Source organism: Balaenoptera ricei, chromosome 13 (genome assembly GCF_028023285.1).
Source record: "Balaenoptera ricei isolate mBalRic1 chromosome 13, mBalRic1.hap2, whole genome shotgun sequence".
Lineage (NCBI taxonomy): Eukaryota > Metazoa > Chordata > Mammalia > Artiodactyla > Balaenopteridae > Balaenoptera > Balaenoptera ricei.
This window is the reverse complement of record NC_082651.1, coordinates 73055048-73075377: the sequence shown is the minus strand read 5'-3', so window position 1 is coordinate 73075377 and position 20330 is coordinate 73055048. Positions and strand designations below refer to the sequence as shown.

Here is a 20330-nt window from a genome sequence, read left to right as displayed (position 1 = left end):
AAACAACTCTGTCTCCTCTTTATCTACCCTTCTCACCTCTCAGTCCCCTGTGATCTGGTTGATGTTCCTGCTACCTCACTGAAGCTTTCTGGCAAGGATACCAACAAGCGCCTAACTGGCAAATCCAGGACCATTTTCAGTATGCAACTTACTTGCGATTTGTTTGGCATCTGCAATTGTCAACCTCCCACCTGCTAATTTAGCTTGCTTCCAATATACTGCTCTCTCCTTCCTTCTCTACCATTCTTTTGCTGGCTCTTCTTCCTCTGTCTTTTCCTCAAACATTTCCATTTCCTGTGGCTCCTGCTAGTAATCTCTTCTTGTCCCACAATACTTGTTCTGTTTGTTTCAGAGTTCTTATAATTTTACCCACAATGTTGATGATTCCCAACTACACATCTCTAGTTATGAGTCTCCCTCCCACAGTGGCTTTTCAACCCTAATTCTTTATCTTTAATTCACTTGATAATTTTCAAACTTCTCACTCAAGCCAGAAACCTGGGACTCATTCTTGAATTATCTTTCTTCCTCATCCCCTATACCAAATCATCTCCAAATTTTATGCTTTTTTTTTTTTCTATTTAAAATGTTTCATAGGGAATTCCCTGGAGGTCCAGTGGTTAGGATTCCAGGCTTTCACTGCCAGGGGCACAGGTTCGATCCCTGGTTGGGGAACTAAGATCCTGCAAGCCACGAGGCGCAGCCAAAAAAAAATAATAAAAATAAAAAATAAAATAAAATGTTTCATAGTGGCTAACTCCTCTGTTCTAGCAGCTACTACGTTATCATTTCTCATCCTAAACTATTACAATCTTCCTGCCTCTATTAACAGATCTTTTCAGTACATCCCCTAAATTGAGGTGATCTTTCTAAAATCTATTTTAGACTATTCCATGCTTAAACCTTTCAACTGCATGACAACTAAATGCAATATGTATTCCTAGATTGGATCCTGGACCAGGAAAAAAAATACTACAAAGATCATTATTAGGACATTTGGTAGAAAAAAATGCTATAAAGATCATCAGTGGAACATATGAATATGGGCTATATTAGATAATAGAACTATATCGACATTAAATTTCCTTAATTTGATAATGACCTGTAATTATTTAAGGGAATGTCCTTGCTTTTAGAAGATGGTCCCTTAAGTACTTAAGGGCAAAGGGGTATAAGTCTGCAAAGAAGTAGCAAATGATTCAGGGAAATAAAACAATGAGTATATAGAGAGAACATGATACAAGTAAATACAGCAAAATGTTGTCAACTGGTGAATCTGGGTGAAGGGTATATAGTTCCTGCAACTTCTATTTGTTTGAGATTATTTTAGAAGAAAATGTTTTTAAAAACTTGCAGCGTAAGATAAAAGTTTGAACTCCTTAGTTAGGCTCTCCATGATCTGGTTCTTGCCCATCGCTACCATTATTGCTTAAAAATCACAATTAACACCTTACCCTCCATACACAGTAATCACAAATTTCTGAACACACCAAAATGCTTTGTTCCATGTCAAACGTTATCTTCTCTACTGCTTGAACCTTGCCCATCTGGCAAACACCTTATTTTTTATGATGCTGTCAAGTCCCACCCCCGCTAGTCACACCCTCCTTTCTACTTTCACTGCCTCCAGATCGAAACAACCACTCCCTTCTCTGTGACCCCACTGTACCCTGTGCTGACTTCTCCCACAGCACCTAACTTACTGCACTGTACTTTTGTGGTTTCCAAGTCTGTTTCCCACTACTCTAGGCCCTGAAGGGACAAGGTTTGTGACTTGCTTCTTCTCAATTCCAGCACAGTACTTAAGTTGGATGGATAGATAAATGAATACGTTAATGAGAATGCACGCACACACGCACGCGTGCACACACACACATACACACACACACATATACACCATATCCTTGGTTAGTTTAATATTTGTATATTTTAATTTTTCTGACTTACAAGATAGTATAATGTACTGGTAAAGAGTACAAGCTTCAGAATCAGACAGACTGGAGGGATCTGAATCACAGCTCTACTGTAACTCTGCAACTCTACATAAGTTACTTAGTTTTTAAGCCTCAGGGGCTGGTACATGGTAGTTAATAAACAGTTGCCATTATTAATGTTATTACACTCTCTCTTTGATTATGCCTCTCATTTAGATTGCTTAAAATCTCAAATATTCCCAAATTACACACTTTTAAAAGTTTTTTTCCCCACCATCTCCCCAATACAGCTTTCAATCAACCTCTCAAGGAATGAAAAGAACCACCAATTTTTCACTAAGAGGTCAATCCGTTTTCAACCTCTTGTGTCATTTAAAGATCCCACGTGAAGGTAAACACAACTTCTAATAAAGTTTTATCTACTTTTTGATATCCATAAGTAGCATCTTCTAAATGGTAGAAGATGCTTCAAAAAACTGAAAAGGGCATGTGGTCAAAAACAAAGCAAAATAGAGAATTTCAATATCACCTAACAAGTACTCAATAATCTAAAATAAAGAACTGTCTTATACTGCTGACAAAAAATTCCAAAGACCATCCACTAAAGCAAACAAACTTAATTCATATGAAAACTTCCAAAATTCTCATCCATGACCTATTGTCCTTTACTTGTGAACCAAGTTTAGTTCTTGAATATCTTAGACACTAGCAGAATAGAAAGGTAAGATTCACTTCTGGAGAGATATGAATAGTTGATAGCAAAGGATCAAAATACCAAAAATGTCTATAAAAGGATTCTCAACACAGTCTGCCAGAGTAGGTTTCTCTCATAGAAAATACACCAAACTGAATAATACTAGATGATAGGAAAAGGGAGTAAGTATTATGAAATTTCCTTTACAACTCAAAAACTATTTCAATTCTATAAAGAAATAGATATCAACAGTTCAGAAGTACATACATTTCTTTAGAAAGGACAGAGTGGGGGAAAAATGTTGCTAAAATCTTAGAAATCATATAAATCAGTTTTTTGGTCATTATTACTAAATATTCATTAACAAATTAACATATTACAACCATTTCTAAATGTTTATTACAGATACTACTTCCTGAATTAAAAAGTAGAACACATTACAATGTGGATTTGTTGTAGGAATAACAGAAAAATCACTCCAGTATTTACAAGAACACTACCTTCCATGTCACTGAATTACCTTTCCTGTTTAAGCGCATACTCCAGCATCTTGATCCTCCTCACAAGATCCTTCTTCAAATTTTCTTGACCTTTCCTTTCCCCCTGAAGGAAGGCAATCTGAGCCTGAGTAAGGAAAAGAAAGACAAAATTCAGTTTAGACAAAATTCAGTTTAGACGAAATAAACTTTTTCAAACTCAGCTGAAGAAAGAACCTTTGGAAGATGAAACAATTAGATGTAAAAAAATTTCTTTTTACAGATCTGTCACAAAGTATATAGAAGGGCACTGACTGCAAGCGGGGGAAATGCTTAACTTATTTTAAAAAAAAAAAGGACATCTATATAAATGTCACTTCAGACTAGCGATGTTACAACACGTAGTCCATATCCTCTAAGAGTCTATAATTGAAAACAACCAATATAAGTGCAGACATATGCAAAATACTGTACAGTTTGCTCAAGTGTTTGTCTTTTAAGGCATTGAGGGGGATTCTCCTTTATAAAAAGTGAAGATGGAGAACCACCATATGACCCACTATTCCACTTTTAGGCATTTATCTGAAGAACATGAAAACACTAGTTCAAAACACTAATAGGCACCCCCATGTTCATTGCAGCATTATTTATAATAGCCAAGATATGGAAACTACCTCAGTGTCCATCGATGGATGAATGGATAATGAAGATGTGGTGTACACACACACACACACACACACACACACACACACCCCCCGGAATACTACTCAGCCATAAAAAAAAAAATTGAAATCCTGTCATTTGCAACAACATAGATGGACCTCAAGGATATTATGCTAAGCAAAATAAGTCAGATAGAGAAAGACAAATACTGTATGAGTTCACTCATATGTGGAATCTTAAAAAAAATAAAGATGAACAAACAAAACAAAAATAAATTCATAGATACAAAGAAGAGATTAATGGTTACCAGAGGGGAAAAGGGTTGGGGGGGCAGGAAACACGGGGTCTAAGGCGTCAATTGTATGGTGATGGATGGTAACTGGACTTGTGGCGGTGGTCATTTTGTAGTTTATACAGATGCTGAACTATACTGCTGTACACCTGAAACTTACATAATTTTTTTCTAAAGAGTGAAGATGGGGAAAGGGGGTAAAGTAGAATCATGAGTTCTTATAATAAGCCTTGTAAAGTAAGAGTTCTCTGAGTTTCACCATCAACTCAAATTTTTTGATGGATTTCTTATCTTAAGACACTTTATCCTGGACCTCCCCTTCAAATAAGAAATAGCTGCCTTTTCTCAATCCCCACCTTTCACCCCATCCCCATTTAGATTTGATATGCAGGGGGAAAGAAAGTGAAAGCTGGGAAAAGGAAAATCAGAGAAAATGGCCCTCCATAGGTTCCTGGCTCCTCCCAAACATGAGAAAAAGAAAAAAAGAAAAAAAACCTACATTTTAACATGAAACAAACTGTTAAAACTCTAGTCTTCAGTTAGACAAAGGGGATAGGAAAGAGCAGCTCTCCATAATAATTAAAAAGATATTTAGAATTGAAATAATACTTTCCACTTAGGGAATTAAAACTATGTTGCAAATACTAACTTGTTAAAGTAACTCATAACACCACTAGGAGTGTGGGAGGAGATCCACTCAAGGGTCCTCAAAAATAGCTATCAGTTTCACTATTCTCACATTCTTTCACCTCTCATTTCTATTATATTAACTCAGATAATGTTATTTATATTTCCACAGTGCTTTCCATTTAAGTAAGCAAAAATTTACATTTAATTATGATCTTACCACATCCCTAAGGAACTGTGGATTATCCAACTAAGGTTTAGTGAATGAACCATTAAACTTACTTCTATTTGGTTTAAATGACACTCATTTCTTTTTTTTTCAGTACCATAATAAACACAAAATCCAACTCACCGAGCTTCTTATAACTTTCAGAATGTAGGTACTGTCATGTTTTTGTTCTCATTTCAATGAGCTCTTAAAATTTATATTGCAATTATAAGAAGGATTATTTTTATCTTATTGAAATATTTAAAAACACGCTAAAGATAGTTCAGTTGTATACACAGGGGAAAAGGCATCAAATATCTACAATATCTGTATTCAATGATCATAAAACCTTTTGAAATTGTATGTTCTACAATGAGATCATTATTTTATATAAGCAGAATTAATAATACATGCATTAAAAGCTGACAAAAATGAATGTCCTGTCAAAAGGATGTAACAGCCCACCTTGTTTGGTCAAACAATGTTTTGGCCTAGAAGACAGGCTTCAAAATGGCTTTAATAAAAACAATAATTTAATCAGTATAATCATATAACCAAAGTAATAATAAAATTATCAATTTCTTCCTTTCTATACCCTTTGACTAGCTTTCTATTTCTGCCACCATCATTGGTCCTGGGTGATTCTGACACTTCAGCATATAATACTCAAAAGTCCTTACTGCAACTCATTCCCCAGCCTACCAACTACTTCTTATACTTCCAGGACACTTGTTTCCCCATCCTCCTATCAATTCACACACTGGACTACTTAATTATTTAATAAAAAATAAAAGACCCAGAATTGTTGGAGAGAAAAATTACAAAGAAGATGGAGGTGCCTAGAAAAGACAAACAAAAAGGAATAATAGGAATATCTGTGATATTCCTTGGTGATCGAAGAATATCTCTGTGACATTTCTGCCACAGATGCATAATGTGAAATCAATCATATGGAAACAAAAGGCAAACTAAAATTATGGGGCATTTTCAATAACTTTCTTGTAATCTTCAAAAGCATCAGGTCACAGAAGTCAAGGAAAAACTGTTTCAGATTGAAGGAGATTAAAAAGACATGAAAACCAAATGTAATGCATGATTCTGGACTAGATTTGGCTATAAAAGGATATTATTGGGACAAATGGCAAAATATGGATGGGTCTGAGGACTAGATGGTAGTAATACATCAGTGTTAATTTCCTGATTTTGACAACTGTATGTGATTACATAGGATAGTACTTGCCTATAGGAGACAAACACTAAAATATTTGGTGGGTGGCAATGGGCCATCAGGTTGCCTGGCACCTTGCCCTCAAACGGTTCAGAAAAGAAAAATTCTTTGTACTGCCCTTGCAACTTTTCTGTCAATATAAGATTTTTGTTTTTGAAAAAAAACACTATGCCAACTTCCTTAATATGATAAGACACAAACAATTCAATTCAAAGCCAGTATCATGTGTAATAGAGAAACCCGAGTAGTAATGACAATAGGAACAAAACAAGGATGTCCACTTCTTACCACAAATATTTAACGTTGCTCTGGAGGTGGTGGCCAATGTCATTAGTCAAGAAAGAATTAAGTTTGGAAAAAATGAAAACACTAATTCAAAAAGATGCATGCACCCTAATGTTCACAGCAACACTGTTCACAACAGTCAAGACGTGGAACCGAACTGCCCATCAACAAATAAATGGATAAAGAAGATGTGGTGTGTGTATATATATACATAGAGAGAGAGAGAGAGAGTAGTATTCCATATATACACATACAATGGAATACTACTCAGCCATAAGAAAGAATGACATTCTGCCATTTGCAGCAATATGGATGGACCTGGAAAATATTATGCTTAGGAAAATAAGTCAGACAGAGAAAGACAAATACTGTATGATATCACTTATATGTGAAATCTAAAAAATAATACAAATGAATATATATGCAAAACAGAAACAGACTCACAGATATAGAAAGCAAACTTGTGGTTACCAAAGGGGAGAGGGAAGTGGGGAGGGACAGATTAGGGGATTGGGATTAACAGATACAAACTATGTATAAAACAGATAAGCAACAAGAATATATTGTACAGCACAAGGAATTATACCCATTATCTTGTAATAACTTATATGGAGTATAATCTGTAAAAATATTGGATCACTATGCTGTGCACCTAAAAATAATATAATACTGTAAATAAACTATACTTCAATTAAGAAAAAAGAAAGTTTATAAATAAAAAAGAGGAAATAAAATCATATTATTTACAAATGATATGACTGGATATCTGGAAAATCCAAGAAAATATAGACTATAAACTATTACAAAAATAGAGGAATTTTAGTAAAGTAACTGCATATAAAAATAATAAATCAAAACCCACAGCTTCTATAAAAACAACCAGATGATATTATGAAAGGAAACAATCCCATTTATAATAACAAAAATGATAATTAGAATAAACCTTACAAGAAAAAAATAAGAGCTATACAAAAAATATTTTAAATGCTACTAAAGAGCACAAAAAATGAATTGAACAAATGAGAAGCAAAACCATGTTCTTAAATAAGAAGATTCTGTATTACAATGATTTTATTTCTCCCTAAATTAATCTTTTAAAATTATGCAAGCTCAATTAAAATACCAATACAATGTTTTTAAAAAACATCATACATGATGAGTCTAAAGTATATATGGAAAAATAAACAAGAATAAAAAAATTATTTTAAAGCTCTAAAATATTTTAAAACATTATGATTTATAGTCACCTAAAGTGGTACTGATGCACAAACAGACCTATCTATAGCACAGACAATCCAAAAACAAACCCAAATACATACAGGAATTTAGTATAAACTAAAGGTGACATTGCACATCATTGGGGAAAATGTAAATTATTCAATAAATGTTGATGGGTAGCCATCTAGAAATTATTTCTCACATCAAAACAAATGCCAAAAGGATCAAAAAATTTAAAGGAACCCCAAAGTACTAGAAGAAAAGGTAGAGTTTGTTTTTAATAATCTCAGGGTTAGGAATGTCTTTTTGAAAATAAGACAAAACCCAAAGTCATAAAAGACTAATAAATTTCACCTCAAAAAGAAAATATTTATACATGGTAATTTAAAAGTTGATGAAAACCTATCATGAGAAATAAGACAGCTCTTTTTTGACAAATATCAAAACAAAATCAGAAAAGTAGTCATATCACAAATCACAAGTTTGCTTTTCTTGATGTATAAAGAGCACCTACAAATTACTAAGAAAAAGATTGAGAACTCAACAGAAAAAAACACTAAGAACATGTTGATTGAAGGGAAATAAAAAGGCTCAAACACATTAAAAAGATGTTCAATCTCACAAGAGAAACGCCAACTAAAATTGTAATCACATTTCCCCCTTTCCATCAGATTAATAAAGTTCAGTGATTTGATAAATACAATATATTGGGGAAAATGCATTTGTATGTTGGCTGTGGTGGTGGTAATCAGTTTCACCACTACTGTGGACAACTTGGCAATATCTATGAACTTTGTAAATGCATATACTCTTTTTTAAAATTAATTATTTATTTATTTTTGGTTGTGTTGGGTCTTCGCTGCTGTGCGTGGGCTTTCTCTAGTTGCAGTGAGCAGGGACTACTCTTCGTTGAGGTGTGGGGGCTTCTTACTGCAGTGGCTTCTCTTCTTGCAGAGCACAGGCTCTAGGTGCATGGGCTTCAGTAGTTGTGGCACGTGGGCTCAGTAGTTGTGGCTCGCAGGCTTCAGAGCGCAGGCTCAGTAGTTGTGGTGCACAGGCTTAGTTGCTCCGCAGCATGTGGGATCTTCCCGGACCAGGGCTCAAACCTGTGTCCCCTGAATTGGCAGGTGGATTCTTAACCATTGTGCCACCAGGGAAGTCTTGGTAAATGCATATACTCTTTACCCAGCAATTCTAATTCTAGACTGTTATCCTTCAAATATATTTGTACATATGTGAAATGATATACTGAAAAAATACAGACAATATATGTATAATCCAAATGTCCACCTACAGAGAACTAGTTAAATAAATTATAAATACAATTGGAAAAAAATTAGGTCCTTAACTAAGACCTACAAGAACAGAGGAAGAAAAAGTCAATTTCTTACATTTCCCCCCCCCCCCGGAAACTCTACTCAGAAAGTTAGAAACAAACGTCTTAAAACACATGTTCTTACAGAAGAAAGCTAATTCTTTCTGTAAAAACAACCTGAAAATACCATATTCTAACGCATATATATGGAATCTAAAAAAAAAAAATGGTACTGATGAACCTAGTTGCAGGGCAGGAATAAAGATGCAGACAAAGAGAATGGACTTGAGGACAGGGGGTGGGAGGGGGAAGCTGGGGCAAAGTGAGAGTAGCATCAACATATATACACTACCGAATGTAAAACAGTTAGCTAGTAGGAAGCAGCAGCATAGAACAGGGAGATCAGCTCAGTGCTTTGTGATGACCTAGAGGGGTGGGATAGGGAGGATGGGAGGGAGCTCAAGACGGAGGGGATATGGGGATATATGCATGCATATGGCTGATTCACTTTGGTGTACAACAGAAACTAACACAGTACTGTGAAATAATTATACTCCAATAAAGATCTATTAAAAAAAAATAACAACCTGAGTCTAAAACATAGTAGCTGGTATAAATCCTTCCTTTTGAGAATAAAGATTAAGTCCCAGGTAGAGATTCTCCTAATATGGCAGGATACTGTTTTCTGAATTGGACTGTTTAATTGCAAAGGCAGGGGAGGGGGGTGGACAGAAGGGAAGAAAAGATTGAAAGGAAGAATAGAAGGGTAGGAAGAAAGAAGAATAGAAATAAAGAAAGAAAAGAAGAAAAATAGAAGGAAGAGTGGGATACATCTATAGAAAGGGATACTATGCAGTTGTTACAAAGGAGATAGCTCTAAATATATTGATAATGATATTTAAGGTAGATTAAGTGAAAAAAAGAAGACAGACATTTCATGTAGTTTGCAACCATTTGGTTTTTGAAAAAAAAAAAAAGGTAAACATACCATTATGCTTCTGTGCATAGGTAATAACTCTGGAATGATTCAGAAGTATGTAGTAAATGTGAATGTCTCCAAAGAAAGCAACTGGGTGGCTGAGAGGGAGAGGAACAGGAGTTAAAGCTACCTTTAAATGTACATGTCGCCCTTTATACCTGTTGAATAGTGTACCATAGGCATGTTGCTACACATAAGTCTCTTAACTGAAGAATTTAAAGACTTAAAGCCAAACAAAACTCGTTCACCACATATGGCACTATAAGCCACCAGTCTGTAGACCCTGTCGTGGATGTTTCAATCCAAATTCACTATTTCTACAAAGGAGAAAAAAGAAGCTCCAAGAGATTAAATGGTGTATCCCTAAAGGGGACAGCATTCTGACAAATGAACTAAGGTGATAGTCCAAGACCATGAATGAATCACCACTTAGAAACTCAAGGCACACACCCAATGTAGTGGGGGTATTAGCAACAAGGACATGACAGAAAATACACGGCCCAAAAGGCTCCTTAAAAGTTCTCCCTGAACATTACCACAACAAAATTCCTTCTGAAATAAAACAGACAGGTCTCTAGTTACCAAATATATTCCTAGCCTCCAGTATTAACCAGTAATATGGAACAGTGATGAATTCAGCTATTTACTTTTTTCTTTTATTGGTATACTTCTCCATGAAGCTACAATTTGACCACATTTTTTTAGAAATCTTGCATCAGCCTACACTGTCACCTCAACATTCTCACAGATTAAAGTCTCCTAAACTTTCTACGGTTTCAGGAACAAAAGTGAGATTGAGACATACAACTGAAATCTTAAGAAAAAATTAGAAAAACTAAAGATTCAATCTGATCAAGTAGATAAGGTATGAAAATAGCTTTTAAGTAATACAAATAAAATATTTTTAAAAATTTTAAGTCATCATTCTTCCATTTATCTCTACTAGTAAAGCTAATGGTGATGGCACATATTTTTGAAAAGTTTGGAATTATTTCCAAGGAAAATAAATATTAAAAATTCCGTAAGTTTTTTATATTATGTACCTAAAATTAGGCCTCCAATTTCCTAAACACTAGAAATAAAAAAAGATGAAAAGAATAGTAACTAGATATTTTACAATTTAAGCCTACATGGTAAACAGGAAATTTATTTACCTTTATTATTTTCAATTCTAACTTATCAAAAGGATATGTATAAGGAATATAAGTCTGCTATATCTAAGCAGGTTTACCTGCAAACATGGGAATATATAATAATTAAATTATTATAAATGTATCATTTAGTTTTTTGAAACCATTTAAACTATCTTGTATTCTAAAATTTTAAAGGGTTAAAATTTAAAACCAAAATCACTGAAAAGGACATTCACAGAAAGGTAGACAAGATGAAAAGGCAGAGGGCTATGTACCAGATGAAGGAACAAGATAAAACCCCAGAAAAACAACTAAATGAAATGGAGATAGGCAATCTTCCAGAAAAAGAATTCAGAATAATGATAGTGAAGATGATACAGGACATCGGAAAAAGAATGGAGGCAAAGATCGAGAAGCTGCAAGAAATGTTTAACAAAGACTTAGAAGAATTAAAGAACAAACAAACAGAGATGAACACTACAATAACTGAAATGAAAAACATATTCAAAGGAATCAATAGCAGAATAACTGAGGCAGAAGAACGGACAAGTGACCTGGAAGACAGAATGGTAGAATTCACTGCTGTGGAACAGAGTAAACAAAAAGAATGAAAAGAAATGAAGACAGCCTAAGAGACCTGTAGGACAACATTAAATGCAACAACATTCACATTATAGGCGTCCCAGAAGGAGAAGAGAGAGAGAAAGGACTCGAGAAAATATTTGAAGAGATTATAGTCGAAAACTTCCCTAACATGGGAAAGGAAATAGCCACCCAAATCCAGGAAGCGCAGAGAGTCCCATACAGGATAAACCCAAGGAGAAACACGCTGAGACACATGGTAATCAAATTGGCAAAAATTAAAGACAAAGAAAACTTACTGAAAACAGCAAGGGAAAAATGACAAATAACATATAAGGGAACTCCCATAATGTTAACAGCTGATTTCTCAACAGAAATTCTACAAGCCAGAAGGGAATGGCATGGTACACTTAAAGTGCTGAAAGGGAAGAACCTACAACCAAGATTACTCTACCCAGCAAGGATCTCATTCAGATTCGATGGAGAAATCAAAAGCTTTACAGACAAGCAAAAGCTAAGAGGATTCACCACCAGCAAACCACCTCTACAACAAATGCTAAAGGAACTTCTCTAAGTGGGAAACACAAAATAAGAAAAGGACCTACAAAAACAAACCCAAAACAATTAAGAAAAGGGTAACAGGAACATACATATTGATAATTACCTTAAATGTGAATGGATTAAATGCTCCAACCAAAAGACACAGGCTTGCTGAATGGATACAAAAACAAGACCCATATATATGCTCTCTACAAGAGACCCACTTCAAGCTTAGGGACACATACAGACTGAAAGTGAGGGGATGGAAAAAGATATCCCATGCAAAAGGAAATCAAAAGAAAGCTGGACTAGCAATACTCATATCAGATAAAATAGGCTTTAAAATAAAGTGTTACAAGAGACAAAGAAGGACACTACATAATGATCAAGGGATCAATCCAAGAAGAAGATATAACAATTATAAATATATATGCACCCAACATAGGAGAACCTCAATACATAAGGCAACTGCTAACAGCTATAAAAGAGGAAATCGACAGTAACACAATAATAGTGGGGGACTTTAACACCTCACTTACACCAATGGACAGATCATCCAAAATGAAAATAAATAAGGAAACAGAAGCTTTAAATGACACAATAGACCACATAGATTTAATTGATATTTATAGGACATTCCATCCAAAAACAGCAGATTGCACTTTCTTCTCAAGTGCACACCGAACATTCTCCAGGATAGATCCCATCTTGGGTCACAAATCAAGCCTCAGTAAACTTAAGAAAACTGAAATCAGGGCTTCCCTGGTGGCGCAGTGGTTGGGAGTCCGCCCGCCAATGCAGGGGACACGGGTTTGTGCCCTGGTCTGGGAAGATCCCACAGGCCGCAGAGCGGCTAGGCCCGTGAGCCACAACTACTGAGCCTGTGCGTCTGGAGCCTGTGCTCTGCAACGGGAGAGGCCGCGACAGTGAGAGGCCCGCGCACCACGATGAAGAGAGGCCCCCACTCGCCGCAACTGGAGAAAGCCCTCGCACAGAAACAAAGACCCAACACAGCCAAAAATAAATAAATAAATAAATAAATTTATTAAAAAAAAAAACTGAAATCATATCAAGCATCTTTTCTGACCATAACGCTATGAGATTAGAAATCAATTACAGGGAAAAAATCGTAAAAAACACAAACACATGGAGGCTAAACAGTACGCTACTAAATAACCAAGAGATCACTGAAGAAATCAAAGAACAAATCAGAAAATACCTAGAGACAAATGACAATGAAAACACGACAATCCAAAACCCTTGGGATGCAGCAAAAGCAGTTCTAAGAGGGAAGTTTATAGCTATACAAGCCTACCTCAAGAAACAAGAAAAATCTCAAATAAACAATCTAACATTATACCTAAAAGAACTAGAGAAAGAAGAACAAACAAAACCCAAAGTTAGCAGAAGAAAAGAAATCAAAAAGATCAGAGCAGAAATAAATGAAATAGAAACAAAGAAAACAATAGCAAAGATCAATAAAACTAAAAGCTGGTTCTTTGAGAAGATAAGCAAAATTGATAAACGTTTAGCCAGACTCATCAAGAAAAAGAGGGAGAGGACTCAAATCAATAAAATTAGAAATGAAAAAGGAGAAGTTACAACAGACACTGCAGAAATACAAAGCGTCCTAAGAGACTACTACAAGCAACTCTATGCCAATAAAATGGACAACCTGGAAGAAATGGACAAATACTTAGAAAGGTATAACCTTCCAAGACGGAACCACGAAGAAACAGAAAATATGAACACACCAATCACAAATAATGAAATTGAAACTGTGATTAAAAATCTTCCAACAAACAAAAGTCCAGGACCAGATGTCTTCACAGGTGAATTCTATCAAACCTTCAGAGAAAGCTAACACCCATCCTTCTCAAACTCTTACAAAAAATTGCAGAGCAAGGAAAACTCTCAAACTCATTCTATGAGGCCACCATCACCCTGATACTAAAGCCAGATAAAGATACTACAAAAAAAAGAAAATTATGGACCAATATCACTGAAGAATATAGATGCAAAAATCCTCAACAAAATACTAGCAAACAAAATCACTGAAAAGTATATTCAAAAAGAAAAGTACATAAAATATTAGTCTCGGTTGGATATTTTTCAGTTGTTTTTCTGTCATCTGCTATGGGAGAGAACAAGCACTCACTTTTACAAAAATCTATAATAAAGTGCCAGAAAACAACTAATTTAAGGTTCTGTCAATTGAGCACAAACTCACAAATAACAAAAGAAATCCATGAAAAGTAAAAGTCAATAAAATAGTTTACTTAACCTAAGGAAGAGCATACAGTGAAATTTCAATTATCTGCTTTATATCTTAATGTCTTCTATAAACTACACCTATTTCCCCTGAAAAGCTTTGGATTACATTATTCTCTTGCATCTAGGCTGCTAGTTGTTTTTCTCTGGGCACACAATCATTGCCTCTAGGTAGCCCTCTTTCCTAAAGACAGTGTCTTCACTTGGCAGCATCAAACTTCAGCATCAGAATCACCTAGAGGGGCTTCCCTGGTGGCTCAGTGGTTGAGAATCTGCCTGCCAATGCAGGGGACACGGGTTCGAACCCTGGTCTGGGAAGATCCCACATGCTGCGGAGCAACTAAGCCCGTGCGCCACAACTACTGAGCCTGCGCTCTAGAGCCATGAGCCACAACTCCTGAGCACACATTCCACAACTACTGAAGCCCACGCGCCTAGAGCCCATGCTCCACAACAAGAGAAGCCACCACAATGAGAAGTCTGCATACCGCAATGAAGAATAGCCCCTGCTCACTGCAACTAGAGAAAGCCCGTGCGCAGCAACGAAGACCCAATGCAGCCAAAAATAAATAAATAAATAAATAACATAACATAACATAACATATAACATAACATAACATAACATAAGACAGAATAGCTCCTTGCCAAGGAGCATTAAATAACTTTTTTAAAGATATAAACCCACAAGATCAAAGAGAACATACAGGGGCAACAGGGGTCAAGGCATGATAAATATTTGGAAGGTGGAAAACAGATGAAGAAAGAGTACTAACTCAGCAGCTCAGAAACCTAAGTACCTGCAGAGGGAGTTCAATGAGAAGCTAGTAGATTTCCCCCAAAGCACCTTGAAAAGCTCAGAAATTAAGAGGTATGAGATACACAGATGGGGCAGGTGTGTCACAGGGCTTAAGACAGGGGGGAAGGTTAAAAGTATATGAAGTGCAGTCAAACTTACAGGAACCCACCTCTACTCCCTGAAATAAAACAACTACTTCTAATCCACCTCCCCAAGATACTAGACACTTAGCCTCTGAAGAAATGTAAACAGAGAGGTCTTGACTCAGAATGGCAGGAATAGTAGAGGGCAAGAATGAGGCGGTGACAAAAAGAACAAAATAAAACAGGATGACTAAGTGAAAGCTTTAAAAGGTAAGATCTATAATCTGCTTCCCTAGCCAGGTTCCATCTACCTCTGCAGCTAGGCTCTCTCTCCAAGGCAGATCATTAGAATACCATTTTCTAGAAAACTGAATAAACTCAGAGAAAAAAACTTAAATGCCATTTAAGTATGACATTCAGGGCTCTTTCAACAAAAAAACCATTTCACCTAAATCAGATCATCCTTCAGTGAAGGCCTGATCATCCTGTAGTGAAGCCTCCATGTCAGACAGCTAGTCTAGATATAGAGGACTTCCCACCAGTTTATGACTGCCACACTCTTAAAAATGGTCCACCTTGACATTTGAGAAAAGGCTCCATCCAATAAGATAAAGAGACAAAAACATGAGGATTAAAAGGAACACAGGGGCTTCCCTGGTGGCGCAGTGGTTAAGAATCCGCCTGCCACTGCAGGGGGCGTGGGTTCAAGCCCTGTTCCGGGAAGATCCCACATGTCGCGGAGCAACTAAGCCCGTGCACCACAACTACTGAGCCTGCACTCTAGAGCCCGTGAGCCACAACTACTGAAGCCCGTGTGCCACAACTACTGAAGCCTGTGCACCTAGAGCCCATGCTCTGCAACAAGAGAAGCCACCGCAATGAGAAGCCCTTGCACAGCAATGAAGAGTAGCCCCTGCTCGCTGCAACTAGAGAAAGCCCGCACACAGCAACGAAGACCCAACGCAGCCAATAAATAAATAAATAAATAAATAAATAAATAAATAAATAAAATCCACCCACCCATTTATTCCATGCTTACCATGTAACGAAACTATGCTGGGGTGGACACAGTCCACCACAGACATAGTCCATTTTTTCACAGAGCTTATAATCTACATAAAATATTGTTTTTTTTAAGGAGTAGTTTTTTATATTCTTATAAATATAGCATAAGCCTTTATAACTTCTGAAGAAATGATTATAATCAGAGTTAAGATACATGTAGTAAACTATTCAACTGCAAGACATTTTGCATAATGATATGATATGTGTGATAAGATATGCTACAAAGGAAAAGTAATAGAAAATATAAATGAAAGAAATAACTTTAAAAAAATCTACCTTTAAAAAAAGGTCAATATTAATCAACATAATAACCAGATTCTACTTAAAAACAAATGAGAGACTGATGAAGAGCCATGAGGCTTATACAGATGATAAATCACTACACGGAAAACTGAAGAGCCTAAATAGTAATAAGAAATACAAATTATCACAGTTTTAAATATTAACAATTGGTAAAGCTGGGTGAAGATTTTTGTGTACTCTTTGTGGAACTTTGCTATAAGTTTGAATTTTTTTTTTAAGTTTTGTCCCATAAATTTTTTAAAAAGTTTTATCCCTGATGTATCCCATATATACCTGTTAAATTAAAAAGGTAAATTAAGCGATAAAACCCAATGTTCACAAGCAGATGAATTACAGATATATCTTTATATGGCTGGTGGCAATGCAAATTAGTTAAATTTCTTTTGCAAAAGGGAGCTGACAAAGCTACCCACATACTCTATGATTTGTCAATTTTGCTTTTAGATATACAAAACAAGAGAACACCAGCCCTTTCCTCCATACTGTCCAAAAAAAAAGTAATGTGCAAAGCTATTCAGATACACTTTAATTTTGCTTTTATTTATGTCATTTGAATTATTTCCTTCTAATTTCCCCTTCAATCCATTTCTCTACGTAGATGGAATCATGGTGCAAAATTTTATAGCTTACTTTTTGTCATGAAAACACTTTCTGTATTATTACTGTCTTTATACCATCATTTGCATTGGGTTTATTATACAACTTCAAGTAAATTTACCATAACTTATTTAACCATTGTAGCAGATCTTGTGGAATGGCTATTCAAAACACACATTCCTAATCCCTTTTTTACCTAGCTTGTAACTTCCCACTATAGAATCTGGAAAGCCAAATGACTGCTTTCCTAGATTCTGTTATAGTCACGCATATCCAAGTAACCAATGAGATGTCTGCTGGGGATGGAAAGAAGGTACTTCTGGGGGAAGTTTATCATTCACTGATAAAGGAGACTCACTCCAAAACAAACAAACAAACAAAAAACCACAAACAAACCTTTTTGCTGCTTTTCACTGTGGTCTTGATGTCTCTAACTATAGCAATCTTGTAATCATAATGTAACAAGAAGACAATAAGCCCGCACACTGAGGATGAAAGATGGCAGAGGAGAATAGAAAAAGTTTATGTCCTCACTGAGCAACTGTACCAGCTTATGTCAGACAAAAAGACTACCCACCACCAGACTTGTGAGAAACATGATCTTTGTTATGTCACTGTTAACAGGGTTTACCTGCAGCCAAAAGCATTCCTAAATGATACTTGTTTCATTACAGTTTAACATTTATATTATAATTTTTCACTACTACAAAATAAATTGCCAATGATGATCTTCATGTATACACATTTTTAAGGCAATTTTTTGTTTACTTCTCTGGGATAGACTACGACAAATAGAATTACTAGGTCAAAGTATAACTGTTTCCTTATAGATACTAATCAGTTGACAATACAAACAACAATGTATGACAGTAAAGTTTAATACATCTTCCCTAGCATTGAGTGTTATCATTGATTTTAAAAATTCATAGGCAGGGACTTCCCTGGTAGTGCAGTGGTTAGGAATCTGCCTGCCAGTGCAGGGGACATGGGTTTGAGCCCTGGTGCAGGAAGATCCCACATGCTGTGGAGCAACTAGGCCCGTGCACCACGACTACTGAGCCTGCGCTCTAGAGCCCGCGAGCTACAACTACTGAAGGCCACATGCCTAGAGCCCACGCTCTGCAACGAGAAGCCACCGCAATGAGAAGCCCACACACCGCAACAAAGAGTAGCCCCCGCTCACCGCAACTAGAGAAAGCCTGTGCGCAGCAACGACGACCTAACGCAGCAAGAAAGGAAGGAAGGAAGGAAGGAAGATTCATAGACAGAAAAGGGTATCTCATTGCTTTAATGTATATTTCTTTGATGATAATTATTAATATGGACCATTTTGCCATATGTTGACCATTGTCCTATAACAAAGCCATCCAAACTCATAAAGAGATCAGTTTGATAAGCTATATCTTACTTGCTTTTAAAAAATATTCTTCCTTATTAAAAATACTGTAAAATGGAAAAAAATTCAAACTTTATATAAAGATATACAGGAACAACCAACAGATCACTCCTTTACCCCCATTCCATTACCTAGAGATAACCAATGTGAACAGTTTGCTGAATTCCCTTCTGAATTTTCTTGTATGCAGAAGTAGAAAGATAAACAAAAATAACATCTGTTTTGGTTACACAATTACTAAAAATAAGTATAAGGGCTTATACACATATTAAAATATATAAAATTAATAAATCGAACTTTTATTGAGCTCTTCCTATGTTATATTGTTCTGAATAAGGGTTTTATAACTCATTTCATTGTCACACAAACAAAAACAAAATAGTTAAAATAACTATGTACAAACCCATCATATTTAAAACATAAATGTGTACACTAACAGAGATCTGAAGAAAACATAGATGCTAGAGTTAAGTTTTTATTAAGACATTTTGCCTTATATGTAAATAATATACAAAGGCAATAAGGATATAATGAAAAGAGCTTGTAAGGAAGGAGGGTAAGACTGAAATATAAGTTTATATGTTACTGATTTTACTGTTAAGGTGGGCATTCCATGTAGGTGGTAGGTAACACAAGGCTGGAGTTTCCAGACTAGAAATATATTTGGTAATCCTGGTTTTCATATACACACAAAACCATAACATTTCCCAAAACAATTAAAGTAGCTACAAGAGTGTGTGTGTGTCTATATATTCCTTTTATTGATTTTTAAAAATAAGATCCAGAAAAGATGCCTTTTTAAAATTAAATCCATCACATAAAACAATGCCTGTTATTTTAAGTGATGTTCCTAATATAAATACAAATCCAATGACTTCATCTTAGCCTACTTTACAAGTATTAGATTTATTTAGCTTTAATAAATAAAACTATCATTCTGTTTCCTGTTAAAACTGTAACACTAATCTGAAAAATTACCAAAAATAAATGATAGGAAAAAAGAAAACTAACCCTACTTGTGACTACAGATAGAAGATGATCTCAATAAATGAAGAGACAGACATTCCATGCTCTTACAAAGGATATAAACAAGCAAATTAGAGAAGAGGAAACCCAAAAGGCTAACAAATTTAGGAAGAGATGCTTAATCTCAGTGATAACCAGAAAAATACAAATTAATATAAATAGAAGATATAACTTCACATTTATCAAACTAGCAAGAATTAGAACTATAGATAATGCCAAGTGTTAACAGCAATGTGCGATCATGCACTGCTAGTGGAAACGTAGACAAGGGCAATCAGTCTGGAAACCAATCAGCAAATTACTTAAATTAAGTTTACATATACCCAACAAACCAGTAACTCCATTACCCATTAATATGTCACAGAAATTCTCAAACAGTTAAAAGTAATGGCTTTCATGTCCATAAAATATCACAGATGAATCGTTTTTAAAAGTAAGAGAAAATTATACAATTTGATTTTTGTAAATTAAAAAAATACATCAGTATATCAAAAGAAAAAATACTCCACCACCAGGCTTATGCCATTAGTAAGGTAAGTGAGAAAAAATAACATATTATCTTAGGAGATGCAAAAAATCAATTAACAGAATTTATTATCTGTTTCTGTTAACAACTAGA

General features: G+C 35.4%; 1 protein-coding gene across 4 annotated transcripts in view; it reads right to left on the bottom strand.

Moving 5' to 3' along the window:
• The window catches only part of STRN (striatin), a 106778-nt gene that overhangs the window by 66903 nt on the left and 19545 nt on the right, over positions 1–20330 (bottom strand). For all 4 annotated transcript variants that reach the window (XM_059943605.1, XM_059943604.1, XM_059943603.1 and 1 more), the window contains exon 2: positions 3149–3252. In XM_059943605.1, coding sequence (XP_059799588.1) covers positions 3149–3252 — 104 coding nt within the window. The remainder of the gene's footprint in view (positions 1–3148; positions 3253–20330) is intronic.